This window comes from Leucopleurus acutus, assembly GCF_964270905.1.
Source record: "Leucopleurus acutus genome assembly, chromosome: 6".
Classification (NCBI taxonomy): domain Eukaryota; kingdom Metazoa; phylum Chordata; class Mammalia; order Artiodactyla; family Delphinidae; genus Leucopleurus; species Leucopleurus acutus.
Window position 1 is genome coordinate 52276578 of NC_139149.1, and position 18172 is coordinate 52294749.

At 35.6% G+C, this 18172-nt stretch overlaps 1 protein-coding gene across 1 annotated transcript in view; it reads right to left on the reverse strand.

Annotated features, from left to right (window-relative positions):
• Positions 1 to 582: 582 nt before the first annotated feature.
• LOC309963266 (sodium channel protein type 3 subunit alpha-like) overlaps positions 583 to 18172 on the reverse strand; it is a gene marked incomplete at both ends in the record, with an annotated part of 80395 nt that continues 62805 nt past the window's right edge. Inside the window, 7 exon segments of the mRNA XM_082841566.1 lie at positions 583 to 1778; positions 2295 to 2565; positions 3917 to 4056; positions 5017 to 5158; positions 5987 to 6040; positions 6974 to 7246; positions 9890 to 10012. Coding sequence (XP_082697692.1) covers positions 583 to 1778; positions 2295 to 2565; positions 3917 to 4056; positions 5017 to 5158; positions 5987 to 6040; positions 6974 to 7246; positions 9890 to 10012 — 2199 coding nt within the window.

Consider the following 18172-nt stretch of genomic DNA (forward strand, 5'->3'; position numbering starts at 1 on the left):
ACGGAAGTACCTGAAATTGTTATTAGATTTTTTCTTTCTGGTTTTGAGCAAGAACTTCATCTCTTGGACAAAACCCTTTGTCTGATTATTCGAGAAACTTGTGGAGTAGGAACACAGGGCTCTTATATACTTTTTTCTCAACTTAAATTTCATTTGCAAAAATAGTGACATAGTATTATGAATAAACTATGAAGTAGTGACTAGGGAAATCCACTAGAACAAATTTTGTAAAAATATTGCAGATATGGAAGTTAAAAATAGAGTGGATGCAAGTACTGTACTAAAAGTGTTTGGTGTAGTTACAATGATCACTTTGCACAACTATCCCTACAGTCTAGGTAGCCATTGAGTTTCTCCTCAGCAGTGTCAGCTGGTAATGAAAACAGCAACCTCTTGTCAGTGTTGATACCCTGACTCACAGAGTTATAGTGATGGAGAGGTCACTGTCTTGTTATAGGCACTGACCATGAGTATTTGTTAAAACAGTTTGGCATAGACCTCCTCTGGGAGTCCAGTTGACACATAAACTTTACCTTCTTAGGCTGTAAACAATTGATCACAAAGATAATTCTTTGTCTCTTTTTACTTTTGATTTTCCCTCACCTCTTTCCCTTTGCTTTCTTTTTCTGGTCTGTCTTTTCCAAACTTTTCTTTGTCTGGCTTTGTTACACTATCATAGGAAGGAGGAGAGGTGGTAGAGGAACTTCCATCTGTTTTTTCTGGGGTGGAGTTCCCATTTAATTTGTCAATAATCATATCGTCTTTTATAGGTAAATCAATCCTCCCTTTGATTGCCTCTTTGTTATACTCACTTAATACCGTCTTTAACCTTTGCCTTAAAAGATAACATCTGAAATTACGCTGAATGATAGCAGCAGATACCTCCTCTTGTTTGCGTTTCAAAGTGGTTGTAATGGGCTCATAGGAGACTTTGGAGGGGTTCGATGCCATGAACCGATCTTCCATTTGTATTCGAAGGGCATCCATCTCTCCACTTTCACCCAAAACACGCTTTGTAAAGGCAAATAAAATGTCGAGGCAGTGGATCCTGTCCCCACTGACCATGGGCAGATCCATGGCAATGAGCTGGACTTTGTTTGGTTTTGCTATGAGAAGAGGAGGATCGAGGGCAGCTGCAAAATCAGAGAGCTTGGAGAACTCTATGAACTGGGTGGCATCAGGATCAAACTTCTCCCAAACCTCATAGAACATCTCAAAGTCGTCCTCACTCAGGGGCTCTGCACTTTCTTCAGTAGCAACACTGAAGTTCTCCAGGATGACAGCGATGTACATGTTCACCACGACCAGAAATGATATGATGATGTAACTGACAAAAAAGAAAATCCCCACAGATGGGTTCCCACAATCTCCCTTAACTGAGCTGCCAGGGTGAATTGTGTCAGGGTCACAGTCAGGTGGTGCACTGTTGAGAATAGGTGCTAGCAATCCATCCCAGCCACCAGAGGTGGTAATCTGGAACAGGCAGATCATGCTGTTGCCAAAAGTTTCAAAATTGAACATGTCATCAATTCCAGCTTCCTTTTTAACATAGGCGAAGTTGGACATTCCAAAGATGGCGTAGATGAACATGACTAGGAAGAGCAGGAGGCCGATGTTAAACAACGCAGGAAGGGACATCATCAAAGCAAAGAGCAGTGTGCGGATCCCCTTGGCCCCTTTGATCAGACGCAGGATTCGGCCAATCCTGGCAAGACGGATCACTCGGAACAGGGTAGGGGACACAAAATATTTCTCTATCAGCTCAGCCAGAAACATACCTATGGAACAATACAGAAAACAGCTAAACAGTGAGTATCTTATGCTTATATGAATGCTTTTTCTTTGCAAGGTTAATGAAAACAACAAATTTGTTATGCGTATAAACCTTTACTGTTTAGATCCACTTCCTAATATTACCAGTGAAAGATTATAGAGTTTTATTTAATAATTCTATAATGTCATAAACCAATATGGACTCTTGCAAAATCCCATAAGTTAAATAATCTCACATAGTGGTATGGCATTTTAAGATTATATACACCCAATTACGATGAATAGTTATCCTCGCATATGAAATGTGCCAACAGCAAACAAAGACTATTTCTGAAATCTTCAAATATATTGTTTTCTTTTTTTGAATAGTTAAATTCTTCAGTTAGTGGAAAATGAACAAGAGCATTGAACTTTAGAGTTATACACATTATGATTCTCAGATCTAATTTCCATGTTACACAGGTGATAGGCTTTGGGGACTTTCCAACAACTGCACTTCTCTGTAAATAAACCATTCTTACCTACAATGGAGAGAATCACCACCACAAAATCAAAGATGTTCCAGCCTATGGTGAAGTAGTAGTATCTGAGGGAGATAAGTTTCAGCACAAATTCTCCAGTGAACAGGATAATGAACACAAGGTTGATCCGGGACAAGACTAGAGTCATATATTTGCTCTGGTCATCAGTTTCTACCATCATGGTGACCATATTGAGGCAGATAAGGATCATGATGCTGATATCAAAAACTTGTCTGGTTACAAAATCAAAGACCATTCCTTGGTATTTGTTCTAGAAGGAGAGGAAGGAGAAGGTTAATATGCATATTTCATAAATATTGATCCATAAAATTGCAGATGAAGTCCTTTACGTATGGCCCATGGGATGTGCACCCTTCTCACATTACCGCAAACAAATTTGTTAAAAAAAGAGCAATAAATGAAGAATGTCATATGACAAAAACAAAATATAATTGTTTTATTTAGGTCCCATGGGAAGACAAAGCTGAATAAAACATAAATTGGTGGCAACTGGTTGATAATGTGCATGGGCTTTGCTTGATTTTAATAACTGATAATTTTTACAAAAAATAATGACAACTAATAATGAAGATTTACAAAGTAGGTTAATATAGACAGACTTTTAGATGGATGAATATGCCAATTCATTTATCAATGCTTTAGGGATTTTGAATTATAGCTTATTTCTGTCTGTCCATCCCTCAAAATATGTCAGTTGTTTTCTATTTAATTCTGCCTCTTCTAACTATAATATTTAAATGACATTCAGTAAAGTAGGTATATGCCCTTTTGTGTGCCCTCCCTTACATCATCCCTCTGCCCTGCTTCCCCTCCCCCCCCACCCCCCTCCTGCACCTACTCCAACTACTCTTAAAAATAATGCAAAGTGGAGTCATTTATAGGATTCATGAGACCTTGTCAAGTCCCAGTTCTGGCGATTACAGGCTTTGTGACTTTACGTACAGTATATACCTTCTTTGGGTCTCAGTTCCTTATTCCTTACCCATCTAAGAGGATAGGTGATTTAGAATACAGCTCTGTGAACATAGTCCACCATCTTTATGACTTTCCACTATAATGAAGCTCTACAGAGTATGCATTCTGAATAAATCTTTTGTGTGTGGGTGTATTTGCTGAAACAAACTATTTTGATGATACCCTTTTCCTTTCTAAAAACGTTAAAAATATTTTCTAGTCATAACAATGGAGAGAACAAATAGCATAGAGGGAGCCCATGGGTGTAGAATGGGAAGTCTGGAAAACTCCATCTACTTAAAAGGATAAGAGGGTGCCATGTAACAAGATCAGAGGAGCTGGAACCAGGTGTGTTGTTGGCAGCAGTAGGTGGCAGCAGGAGCATGAACCTTGCTTTGGAAGCAGTTATTGGGAACCCTGACTTGGAGGTTTTCAACTGACAAACTAAAGAACATTGCCTCATTTTTAAGAACTTAGCAATTCTTACAGTGTAGTAGTTGCAAATTGTGTTACACAGTATGTACTTCACAATTAGGTCATATTATATATTGATGATATCACCTAATATGTTCTGATCCAGAGCACTGCCCAATTTCATCATATGGAAATAGGGCTTTGGAATGTTAAAGAAGATGAGTAATTCTTACTGCAGGCCGAGGTATGGGTTTCTGAGGTTTCTTGGACCCAAGTTTCTTCATTGCATTGTAATATTTTTTTTGTTCCTCTGTCATAAATATGTCTTGACCTCCAAAGTAAAGACATAGTATAAAACTGGTTACAATCCAACCTGTATTACAACAGTACTTTTACAAAAGTATTTCTGAGTCTCTCCTTTAATCCTTTTTTTTCAGTTTTTAAATGGATATTATCCTGCTTCATATAGATTTATCCTGCTTTTCCCTTTTATGTGAAATTCTGAGTACCTTAACATTATATAAAACCCATAATCACATAAAACTCTGATTAGTACAGGATTCTAATTTGATTATATTACATTTAGAAGGAGGCTCAGGAGTCTCAAATATATTTTCATGAAAGGAAAAAAATCTTAATCATTTCAGTGTTGACAATTTTACTTCTTTATTCAACACTTTTTGAGCACTTCCTGTGTCTTAGACAGTGCACCCAGTATCAGAACTACATAGATATATAAGACACAGTGTCTATATGCAAACAAACAAAAACAACCCAGTACTGCAGAGATAACAATAATCTGTTTCTGAATCTGTTCCAAGATTCAGAAACAGGCTTTATATAGGGGAAATATATATCCTATGTAAAATCCTATGTAAAGTCATGGAGGGAGAAGAGCATGCCTTGTTCAGAAAAGGGCAGAAAATCCATGTAGCTGTGTATGTAGCAAGTGATAGTGTTAATGGTGGGTACCTGAGGAGTAGGGAAGTGCATATAGAAAGTGTGGTGTGGAAGAAGATGAAGCAGGAAGACTGGGTGGAGATAATTCCTGAAAGGCTCTGTAAGCAAGGGTAAAGCATTGAGGCCCACTGGATGTTTTGAAGCAGTGGTCATATTTTTGAGTCAGAAAGACACTACAGCAGATCTGCAGAGGATGAATCTGGAGAGGAGCCACCAGTTAGAGGCTGGGCTCCTCTGCAGCTGAACTGACCACATAGTGAATGGAAGACAATTTAAAAATGATCTAACTCCGTCATGACTATGAGTGTCCTGGTTATTTGGATGTAAAACAGACAGAACCTCAGAATGGAGAAAGGTGAGAGCTGAGGAATACTTATCTTCTTTTTCTGTTGGTTGAAGTTATCTATGATGACACCAATGAATAGATTCAGAGTGAAGAATGACCCAAAGATGATAAAGATGACAAAGTATAAGTACATATACAGATTTTCTTCATATACAGGCTGAAGTTTAACCTAAATAATATTGAAAATATTAAATAATATTTAAAAACACAATAAATACTTGAGCTAAATTAAAAATTTGGTGAGTGTTGTTGCTTATTATAGAGTTATTTTTGCCTTGACCTGAGATACTGTTCTGCAAAAGCAATTCTTTTCTCAAATTAGTATGACCTAATATAATGAAAATTTGTAATTTTACGATTGTTCTTAAATCTGTTTTCCCATTGTGGCTTACCTGTACCTATTCTTTAGAGTAAGTAGCAGTGGTATAAACAAGGCAAACATTTTGAACCTGTTATTAGTCTTACTATAATTTTTTTTGCAATATTTTCTCCTTGGGTTTGTAAATGCTAGCTCTTGGAGATAAGGCTTTAATAACAGAACATCAAATTCTAAGAGGAAAATTCAGCATAAACAGATATGTTCTGAGGAACTATTTTTATTCCTATTTTCTAAATTGAGTTTCCCTGAAACTTGCTTGCTTTTATCATGATATTTTTGGAAGCTGCTTCACAGACTCTGGTTTATCATACTCTCCAGGGGTAGGGAGAGACAAATTACTTGCCCACTGAGCAGCTTTCCCAATCTTAAGAGTCTCATTTACTGGACCAATCTGATTCTTCTAATCCATGCAGTTAGATATCCTTTCATATTAGATCTATAATAGACATATGTTAACCAAAATATCATTTATATTGAAGTGAATTGGCTTAAAAAGAGAATTTCTATATGCAGTTATAAATGTTCTGATTGCTTCTAATATAAAATTCTGGGCCTTTCAGTTAAATTATCACTATGGAAAAATCTAGTAGCTATAAATAGTATCTGAGTGAAACTTACATCTCGTGAATCAACAGCTGCATACATAATATCCATCCAGCCTTTAAATGTGGCCTGTAAACAACATATATTTGAATTCTGCATAAAAACCTAATCCAAGAATACGCATTTTACCATATGAAAATATGATAGTGTTATTAAATATAACTTTTTGTACAATATTATGAAATATTCTACAAAGAGATTGAAATGGATTGAATGAAGAAATGAAATTGAAATAGAACAAGATTTTATTTCAAAACTGGAACTCTTTTTCTTTGTTTGTCTTGGAAGGTATTTTGTTTTTTTCTACACTAACATGTAACTAGGTGAAACTCTCATCTCAGTCTCAAATCCCTTTCAAAAGGTAAGCTCTATGATTCAAACCTCTTGTGTCTTTAAACACTCAACTGTTTTCATTAAATTCTTGATTAGTTAATATACTGTCAGTTAAGTCAAAATAATTAAATATTACACATTTTGAAATCCACTCCATAAGATTTGCATTTCCACACATAGTAGAACTATACTCCTTAGATCTTGGTACAATTATCTGTACATTAATCTGTACATTATCTGTACATTATCTGTATCTGTGTGTTAATTAATTAATACTTAGATTAATACATAGATTAATAATCTATACATTTAATTAATCACTACAATAGATATGTTATTATTTTAATACATATAATTGCTTCTTTGGCATTTATTGCTACAGAAAATTAAAAATGGTAATAGCACAATAACACTCAATAATAGAGTAAGAAAAGACAGGAAGCAGAAATATAAAATCACATTAAAACATATTAACAACTGAACACTGGGGAAAATACATTTTAAAATCACTGCAAAACATCTTCTTTAGTCAAGTCACGCTAATAGTACAGGTGTTATCATCAACTACATTCGTGCTATCAGATATTAATCACTCAAAGAACATCAGAGAAATGATTTTACTTGAAACATTTTGAAAACGTATTCAAAACTCATACAGTAGGCACTTACCACTTGAAGCAATGCGAGATAGCCAGCGCCAACATTATCAAAGTTTACTTTCACATTTTTCCACCGAGCTTTCTTGCCAAGAGCCTGACAATCACTCAAATTGTTAACTTCACTAACTTCAAACATGTTACCAGTTGTCGTGTTTACACAGCGGTAGAACTTGCCAGCAAACAAATTCACACCCATGATGCTAAAGATCAGCCAGAAGATGAGACAAACCAACAGCACGTTCATGATAGAGGGAATTGCTCCAACAAGAGCATTCACAACCACCTAGAAGAGGAGATAAGGATAAGGCAGCTTACAAATTGTTAAAATGGAAACCATTTCTTCCATTATTTATTCAATATAAAATGGGTGTGAAACGAGTTAAATAAAAATCTAGGTGGACAAGTTTGTTTCTTCTGATATTTTCTAGGACATATTCGGTAGGGGAAAACAAACAGTGACACACTAAAGAGCTAAAGGATTTAAAGAAAGCAAAATATGCCAAAGTGTGAAAAGAAATAAACAAAAACCTGATATAGTAAGATGGAGTCAGAAAATGTTTGTATGCTGGGGAAAAAAAGAAAAAAAAAGATGTATTAAATACCAACAAGAAATAATCATCATTCAACAATACATGTTAACTTTCAGGTGTGTTCATGAATGATTGATTGAAAACATGGTTAAACAAACCCATTACAAATAAAGTATTAATAATGCCTTAAATCTGTATCACCAGATCAAGTTAACTTTTGATGAAGTTGAAGAATGGTATAAGGAATTTACAAGGTCCTTTTTCCCCATATTGATAATTCCTAATTTTAAAAAAGTATATTAAATTAGGAAATGAGATGGAATTTATCTCTGGACATAAATTACTGAATGTATTCCCATTATTATTGATCCAAATCTCTTAAATGTTCACTTCAGGGCACATGTTACTTCACCAACCCAGGCCAACCTATTTCATGAAGGAGAAATTCAGTCATCTTTCCTCTAAATTCAGAAGAGATTAATGTCTTTTTTCAAATCTCTAGTGATTTGTATCTTTTCTTATCTAATTAATCTAGCTCATACTGGGACTATTTTGTTAGGCACTTATATTAAATGAAACGATTGTTTTATTTTAAAATACTGAAACATTATTTTAGAAATCAACACCAAAGAATTAATATCAAAACCTGAAATCCAAAATTGTAAAAATTTCTTATGCTACCTGAATCTTATTTCATTTAGAAATTGTCATATATATTATACTGAAACCAGGTTGTCTTGGCTCTAAAATGTGTGTAAAATGACCTCCCACAAGTTCTCTTATCATCAAATAAATGCATGCCTTTTACCATATTTTATACCTAGAATGTTAATTCTGCCATATGACAAAATTAAAAATGCTAAACTAGAATAGGTTTCAGATTAGAGTAAACTTGGAAGTTTTCTATTTTGTTCAATTGCTGTCTCCCCTCAAAAATGAATTATTAGGGCTTCCCCTGTGGTGCAGTGATTGAGGGTCCGCCTGCCGATGCAGGGGACACAGGTTCGTGCCCCGGTCCGGGAAGATCCCACATGCCACGGAGCGGCTGGGCCCGTGAGCCATGGCCGCTGAGCCTGTGCGTCCGGAGCCTGTGCTCCACAATGGGAGAGGCCACAACAGTGAGAGGCCCACATACCGCAAAAAAAAAAAAAGAATTATTCATATGAAACCATGCAGCCAGATGAAGGCTTAAATAATGTGAGTGATGGTAAAAGATTGATGTGGAAAAAACTTGAAATTACATAATCATTTTTATTAACTTTATCTTGTCTTGTGACTTTATCAAGTAGCAATGAAAGAAAATTATAATGTAAAAGCAAGTATTTCTTTGCTTACAGTGCATCTGGAGAGTGGTTTCATTCTTCCTGGTGAGTGAATCTCAAAGTCAAAACTGAAGTGTTATTATCACTTAAACAAACCACCTCCTAACATAAAAGCCCCATGGCATAGAAGAAATTCAGTATCCATGTGCATTTGCAAGCTGGATTAAACAAAGCTGGCCTTTGTGCTAAATAGTATTTTGAGGGGCGTGGCAAGTAGATGTGTATATAAGTGTGTACTTTATGTTTAGATGCATAAAATATACACTAAGGAAGAGAGCTGGAGAGGAAAATACAAGTGCTAATGGAAAAAGTGAACCTCATTCAGAATGCTCACTTAAAAGGGAGATCTATGAAACAAACCCCAGGGGTTGCCTTCAATACTTAGTTAATTATCCTAACCCCTACTTTGGTTGCTTAGGATATATAGATTTTGTCAGAGGCTACAATTTAGTGTTGTTTTCTTGTACAACAACTTTTATTACTGATATTAATTGAAGAAGTAGAGCACACAAAAACCATTCTATCTTTCATTCATTACTGGTAATTTTTTAGAAATCAAACTACCTACTGAGAGGAAGAAAAATCTCCTCCTAGGATGAATGTCAGTAGTAAATAATTATAAAATGCATAAGCAATGAAAAGAAATAAATGGCAACACATAGGTTTTACTTGTTGTGGAAATATCCTTGAACTGTCACCAGAAGACTTGGATTCTAGTTCTAGTTCTGCCACAAACAATTTTTGAGGGCCTATTTTAGTTTCAGGAGGCTAGGCTCAGTGATCCTTAGGATTTCTGCTTTGAAATTTTGTAATTCTATGAAATAAATATCAGAAGAGTATGGCAGCCCTCTGTATCTAAATCATTACCTACACTTAATTTTTTTCAACAACGCGTTTTATTTAATTAATTAATTTTTTGGCCGCGCTGTGTGGCATGTGGGATCTTAGTACCCTGACCAGGGATTGAACCTGTGCCCTCTGCGTTGGGACCTGGAGTCTTAACCACTGGACTGCCAGGGAAATCCTTACATTTAATTTTGACATGAATCATCAGAGAACCTGTATTTTTCTTACCCTCATGCCTTCAAACCGGGATAAAGCCCTCAGTGGTCTTAAAGCTCTTAATGTCCGTAGGGATTTGATGGCACCAAGTTCTGAGTAACCGAGAGCATTGGCTACCAAGCTAACCAAAGAAACCTAAAGAAGAAACAAATATCAATCAGTCCACCAAGAATATATCTATTCTTTAGTGCCGACCAAATAAAAATTCAGACATACCTTGGCAGCCTTCATATTCCACATAGTGCGATCATCTTACATTGCCAGCCTCATATCATATTATTGCTTGTCTTATCAGTGAAACTGGAGTCTTTGCCCATTTATATAAACATCTGTAAACCCGTCCAGTTAGATATTTTACCCATGGAGCCCTTTTCAACCTGTGCATACACCACTGATGATTTGGGATTTGATTCAAAAGCCATGTGCTCCACGGATCTGTGCTTAATATCATTGATTAGAAATCATGCTTTGCTTCCAAATTTATGTAATATCTTGGTTATGTGTATTGGAGGCATTGACCATGTAATAGAGTCAATAGGTTAGATATCTTCTCTCCCCTTCCAGGTCACATTAACTTTTTATGGGCTGAGATGAAGCATTTTTCTTTTAACGTTCCTAATAATGTCTGGTTGAATATGTTTTAGTCAATATATGTTGGATAAATAAAAAAAGAATAAAATATAACCTGGAAAAACATTTTATCAGACCACATAGTTTCATAGTAATGAAAAATATTTTACCTAAACTACTGGACTTACAATTTAAAATATAGTACCTCTCATTCAGAATGATAATACATTTTTCTGATATTTACACAAATGCTAAATTTTACTTAAATATGTGAAAGGTTAAAGAAGACATGTCTCTTTTGGGAGGAAGAGACTTTATTTGCTTTTATTTTCTTTCAATATAATAACATTTATTGAAAATTTACTATATGTTAGGTTCTGTTCTGAGTGTCTTACATGTATAAATCTCAAGAAGTAGGTACTATTACTTTTGCCTTTTCACCAGTGAGGAAGTTGAGTTTCCCCCACACTCCCCCCTTCAAAAAAAAAAAAAAAAGATGTACAGGTAGAAAGAGGTGAAGTTAGAATCCAAGTGATCTGACTTCAAAACCATATCTCAGCCTTTTTCCTCCATTATCAAAAATTCATCCTTAATCTGAACCATGGAACACAGAAAATGACTTGTATGATTATCTTCTCAATTCTTGCAAGGATTTTATATTACTAGTCCTCTTCTTGATTCATCGGAGAGAGGTTAATTTACTACATCCACTGGATGGCTTAAGGGTCATGGTGTAAAGGTGACACCAAAACCAGAACTGAGACTTTACAGGCAAATGGAGCCACTGTCCCCTCATTATTTAATTTAACATACACCTCGCAGAATTGAACAGAAAAATAAATGACTTGAATGTTAAACTTCACTAGTGGCAGTGTAATTTATCGAGCTATTCATTTCTGTCTAGTGTTTGCTGCTACAGAAGAGTGGAAAGATGGGGAAAGTTATTATCAGAGAATGCACAGGCTTGTATATTATGGGCTTATTTGCCTCCGGAAGCATTCACAGCTTTAAGTTTCTGGAGTTGCTTTCTGAAGACTTCCCTCATCTTCCCAACCAAGTCCTGAGACTTGGGCATTTAAAGGGAAGTGGCTGCAAATTTCTCAAGACCCTGATGTAAGGAAGCTCACGCTTTGAAAGGAAAAGAAAGGTAATGGTCAGAACCAGGAGGTTCTGGAAGAATAGCAAGTTTTGTGTTCAAATCTGAGAGGTACCACTTGCACACTGGGGTGGCTCTGTGTGTTGCTAGAGAAGCTGCATTTTAGTGAACTGCCCTCTTTTAATGGACTTCATGTCATTTTGTGTAGGACATAAACTCATTGAGTTAAGTATTGTGAAAAACTTAATATGCTTTAAAGGCAATTTTGAAATAAATAATTTTAAAGATTTTCAACATACTTAAAATTGGAAGATGATGCCTTATGTTGATAGGGTGCTTTAAAACTTACAGTGATCTTTTTCACTCATTATCTGTGTCTGAGAGTAGTCAAATGACTAGTCCAAGAAAAGGTAGCAAGGGGCAAGCACATAACTGGAATTTCTGTTTTCAAGTCTAGTGTGTTTCCCATCTCAGCAACTTTGTCCTTGACCTTTCAATACACAATGTTTTAATCTTAGTCTCTCGCATTCTTCCTAATGTGTGCAAAGTGTAACAGAAACTCTTTGCCAAAAACTGAATTTTTAGTACAAATTTACATGATTCTAGATACCTTACTACCCAGAAAATATATGAAACCACAGAGGGTGGTTTAGTTGTCATCCACACCCTTCCACAGTCCTGTGGCAGTTGAGATTGAGAAGGAAGGGAATAATGCAGGAGGGAGTTGACGGTTCTGAAGAAGACCCTGGAAATCCTGTGATTGTTTAATGAACTAAGTGATATGAATTTATTTCCCTTAAAATGGCTAAAGATAATTTTTTAAATTCAGTATAAGCAGTTAAAAGATTAAAACCATATGATCACCTCCATACATCGAGATGATACATTTCATTGCAAAGCCTTGCTTAATTTTTGATGGAGAAATTTAGAAGCATTCTCATTAAAACCAGAAATAAAAAAATATGTCCACTATCAACATTATTATTTAACACTTTCTGGAAAAAGAAATAAGAGCTATAACAATCAGAAAAGTGGAAGAAGCCATTATTTACATATATGTTATTTTTGACCTCAAAAAATCAGGGGAATAAAGTGAAAAACTATTGTAAACAATAATATAATTATTTTCGGTTGTAATATATTTTTTCATATTAATTTTTTAAAGTTTATGTGTGTCTTTTGAAACTACACAAACTTTAAAATATTAACAAGGAAAAATAAAAGTATAAGAATAATCTAAAATATTGTTTTAAGAAGGAGAGCAATCAGAAAGGACAAATTCCACCTGATATTAAAGCTAATTATAGATCTACAATAATTAAAGCTGTCATATTAGTAGACAAAGAAGTGAATTAAACAAACCCAAATTAGACGCAAGGCATACTGGCATACCAAGATTTAGCACATAGAAAAGGGTAGCATTTTAAATGAGAGGTGAAAGAAACAACTAAAATGAGAAGCCATTTTGAGGAAGATAGAATTGGAGTCTCACCTCACACCTTACACCAAAATAAGTTCCAGACTGATCAAAAGTTCAAACATAAAAATGGATGAAGAAACAAAACTCAAACAGTAAAGCTGAGGGAAAAAGCATGACAAAATGTTTTAATAATCTTTAAAGCAAATGGTCTTCTAAGCATGAGAAAAACCAAAAAGGGAGAAAAAGGCTGATAAATTTGACTAAACCAATATGAAAACATTTTCACATGACAAAAAAAAAGCTCAAGAGACAAAAGCCCAAATCAGCAAAATAGTCATACCACATGTGACAAAATAGTAAATTTCCTTAATGTAAAAGGAGGTCCTACAAATCAGTAACAAAAAGGTCATTAACCAAATAGTATGACATACAAATTCCCTCTAAACTTTCATTTTAATATATTTGTTTGAACAACATATTTATTTATACTCCTTATTGAAATTTAACTCGAAGGAAAGCAAAAGAATACAAAGAGAATGCAAGAAGAGACAAGAAGGAAGAGAGTTTTAAAAAAATTCTGGAGTTTGAAAAACTAAAGCACACTGGAATGATTACTTTCTCAGCAGAGCAAAAGCAGCAGCAGAAACCCAAGTTCCTGAAGAAGTAAGTCAAATTGTTCCAATGGACTCTGAAAAGGCTCTGGACATGGAGGCCCTCTGTTCTTCTAAAACAGGCGGTAATGGATGGCATTGAAAACAGAATCGATTCAAAGTCTCTGTATAGGGAAGCTGGACATTCTTGAGTCCCTTCACCCACCCTTCTCCAGCCCGGCCAGAGAGCAGAATGGAGTAATACTCCTTCACGACTTACAAAGTAAAATCTGTATTTGTTACAGAGGTCAGAACGTAGCAACAATAATCTACATTGTGGTTGGGTTTCCTTGTGAGACCACAAAAGCCTCTTTAATACATCATGCAATGGAGGGTTTTCCATTAATAGTACCATAGGGTTTAAATAGCATGTAGACTAACTCAGTATTTCCTAGAGAAGGGCACCTGGAGTTTCAGATTGCTAAGTGCATACCTCCTTCCTTCTACTCCAGAACAGTCGGCTAAGCAGCTTCTAAAATGGGGCTCAGGTGATGGTGAGGGAACAGGTACAAATCTTCCATGGAAGTGGTGGCAGAGGGCTCTTAACGAAGATGGGAGGTTGGGGATACTGGAGATGGCAGGGTTTGATCAGCTGGGATGGGTAACGTTTATAGTAGGAATAGAGTGAAGACCATCCAGTGTCTGAGAAGTGAAGAGCAGTTCATATGCAATGTCAGTCAGGAATGAAAGTCCTTACACTTTTATGTAACGGAAGTCTGTAACTCAAGCCTGCCTCTTTGCTTTTGACATTCTCCTACTTTTATCTTAGGCTTTTATAGTTTATTCATTTGTCTATAACTTTTTACATGATTAGAAAATTCATAATGCTCACCAGACATGTAAAAGTGAGCATCTTGGTAATTATGGTATTTGTGGCAGAGGGAAACTGGAGATAATCTAAGTGCTCATTCCTGGGGAATGGATGAGTAAATTCTGGTGGTGCATCGCTGGGGACTGCATTGTGGCATGTAGACACCATGGGTTCCATAGGAATTTCATTGAAATATTGCAAACACCATTTTTAAAAAAATGAGGACTTTGAATCAGGTGATTTCTAAGTTTACTTCCTTGCCTGGAATTCCATAATTCAGTAATTTCAAGATGATTAAAGCAATATAATGCTATATGTTATTCATGTTGAGAAGATAAATCACAGTATCTTTACTAATGGAGGCATCATCTTTAATCAAGTATTCTACTGGTAAAATACTGGTAAAAGTGCTAGTCTGATTGATAGTGAGCATGATTACTTATGGGGTATGTAATTGTGAATCTATTCTTAGGTTTAATTATTGTTTTTTTCTAGGAAAATAGGAATTGTTTTTGACATTTTACTTAATGAACATATGTTATATAGTCACTTAATAGCTAAGTAATTACTCCGTGTCTCAGTTTCCTCATCTACAAAATTGGGATCATAACAGTGGATACCTCAGTGGTTGTTGTGATGATTAAATTAATTAAAGCAAAGGTTAATCATTATTAATATTATACATGAGAGCCCTTATCTGCCTTCAGTGTCACTGCTTAGAATCTTAGCAGTGATGAGCTGGTACGATATCCCATGGGAAGGCTTTTAGAAAAAGAAAGAGACATGTGGATCTTCCTAAGGGAGATATTTAACGAGGTCATGACTAGAGAGGCAGGGAGAACATTTATAAAGCAGCTCAGTGCTTTGTGACCACCTAGAGGGGTGGGATAGGGAGGGTGGGAGGGAGACGCAAGAGGGAAGACATATGGGGATATATGTATATATATATCTGATTCACTTTGTTATAAAGCAGAAACTAACACACCATTTTAAAGCAATTATACCCCAATAAAGATGTTAAAAGAAATAAAAGCCATTGCTTGGTCTAGTTAGTCATTGTGATGTTGGTGTGTTGTTGAAGAGGAGGGTCCAGACCTCCAATTCATTTTTTAGTTGGTAATTTGAAGTAGAATTTGCTGATTGATTGACTGTGAGGGGTGAAAGAAAGGGAGAGGCTGAAGATGACATTTAGCTTAGCTTCATAAATATACCACTACCAGACTAAACAGGACATTCAGGAAGAAATGCATGACTGGAGGGAAAAAGTAATGAATGTACTCAGTCAGGAGGAGGATCAGTAGAATTATCTAGGAAGCAATTAGAAATGTGAATTGGGGTTTAAGGGAAGACCAGTATTGGCTAAAAGTCATAATCTTTTAAAAACTGGAATATAGAATTTATGCTATTAAATTAACAGGATTATCTCTTTAAACATAGCCAGTGAAAAATTTTTCTTATTAATAAATTGATAATGCTAAAAGAATTAAATTCTTCCTGAAAAGGAACAAAGTGAGTCATTCCTATTAGGAGACATTTGTAGAAAAAGCCAAAGCACATACTAGACTGTTTACATGGAAGTATGTTTGAAGAGAGATCAGAAATTGATATGAAATGACAATAATTTATAGCTATTCAGTTCCTTTACCTCAAAGTTTTTAAGTTAATCAAATAGTTCCACAAGAGCTCCAGGTGAAATTCAAGGCAGGTGTGTACATATTAGCAAGGCATCTTATTGTTTTCATTCACCACCACCAAAGGCAGCCACCTTCAGAGTGTAATGTGGGAACTCTTTGACTAGTGCAACATGACATTTTACGTATATCTGTGCTCTGTTGAAAAATATGGGGCAAAGAAAGAGCACAGTGCTAGACAGAGGTACCTCTGACCTAATAGCTGTGTGACATCTCTAAACCTCATTTTATCAGTAGCAAAATAGAGATAAAAATAAGAATTACATCACAGGATTGTTATGAGGATTAATAAATACTGTATAATTAAAAAGAGATACTGATAATGAGGTTGGTAATGTAGGGGTTAGGAAGCACAGTCATTAGAGCCAGACTCCTTGGTTACAAAATCCAGCTTAGCCTCTTCCTTATTTACTGTGTTTACAACTTTTCTTTGTCTTAGTTTCCCCATCTGCAAAATGAGAATAATTATGGTTTCTAACTCATAGAGTTTTGAAGATTAGATGAATTAACATGTAAAGTGATTTTAGCAGCAGTTGTACACAGTAAGCATTAAATCAGGGTTACCAATTTTCTTTATTATTATTAGGTAAGGCTCTGAATTAGTGCCGTTCCCACAGTAAGTGTTCAGGACTAGGCATCTTATTGTGGCTACTAATATTAATAACAATTCTGGCTTCATTATTGAGGATGCTGATATGTCAAAAATAAATGTCAAGAACAGCCAGGATCACCTGATTCTAGAGGTTGATGGCAATTGTAAATACATACTAGAATCAGAAAATGTCCCTATTCTGCTTTTGTTCACTTCAGCAGAGCAGCTGATGAGGATTCTAAGGAGCCCTTGAGCAAGCAGGATGTCTGAGTAGCAGACATCAAGCATCTCATTTCAACCACATCAGCAACCTGTGCTGTCTCTAAAGTGGAAATCACTTGTGGACAATAAATATTTCATGATGGTTGAATCTTTACCAAGAGTGTGTTTTGGAAACATTAGCACCTTAGGATAATTTAGAACCAAATTTGAAGTTGTCATGATAGATGCTCAATGAATTTTCTTAGGGATGACACTTATGCAAAAATCCATAAGGACCGCAAGAAATGTGATTTTTTTTCAATAAATTATGATCACATGTTTAATTCATTCTATGGATAATAATAGCATCTAAAGTATAGCTTGTATAGTTATAATACAGGATAGTTTGGTTTTCATATGAATATAGTATCTTTTGCCTTTGGATAGGAGAAAATAATTATACAGAGTTAGAAAAAGTGGTCCATCTAGTGTGCGATTCTGACAACAAAGGCATGGGTTAAGTTGTCCTACTTGATTCCCGAATTATCATACTTGCTGTCTCTATCTCTTCGCCTCCATTATTCCTCAATCTTACCAATATTTCTAGTACTTTATCCCCATACTTCCATGAGACATCTCTTAACTATGACAGCAATGATGTCCATTCTGCCAAATCTAAGTGTCATTTCTCAGTACTCCTGTCACTTGACCTCCTTGCAGCCTTTTGATCACAAAATTGATCACCTCTCCTTTGGAAAAACCCAACTATCCTCCTCTGGGCTTCTGTGATACCATGTATATTTTGTTTTCCTTTTTCTTCTAATTGCTACTTCTCAAACTAATTTACTGGTTCCTTCTCTTTTGCCCAACTTCTAAATGTTGAAGTGTCTCCAGAGTTTGGTCTGGGCTCTTTTGTTTGTCAGCTTGCATTCTCTCCCTAGGTGAGCTAATTCAGGTTCATGATTTCAAATGTCATCTCTTTCCTGATGACTGCCAAATCCATAATCAGTTGTTAGATTCTCTTCAGAACTCGAGACTTGGGTAAAACTCACCATGTATTCTTGAATGTCTAATTGGCATCTCAAACTTAGTACATCCCTCTTCCACCTACCATCTGCTTGCCCTGTCAAGCCTGTTTTCTGATCTTATCCATTCCAGTTAATGGTTTCATCTTCTACCCATTTGTTCAGATTGAAAGAAACTCTGTTTATCGAATTCTCCTTTTTCTTCATGTCATACAGCCAGTTCATCAGTAAGTCTCATT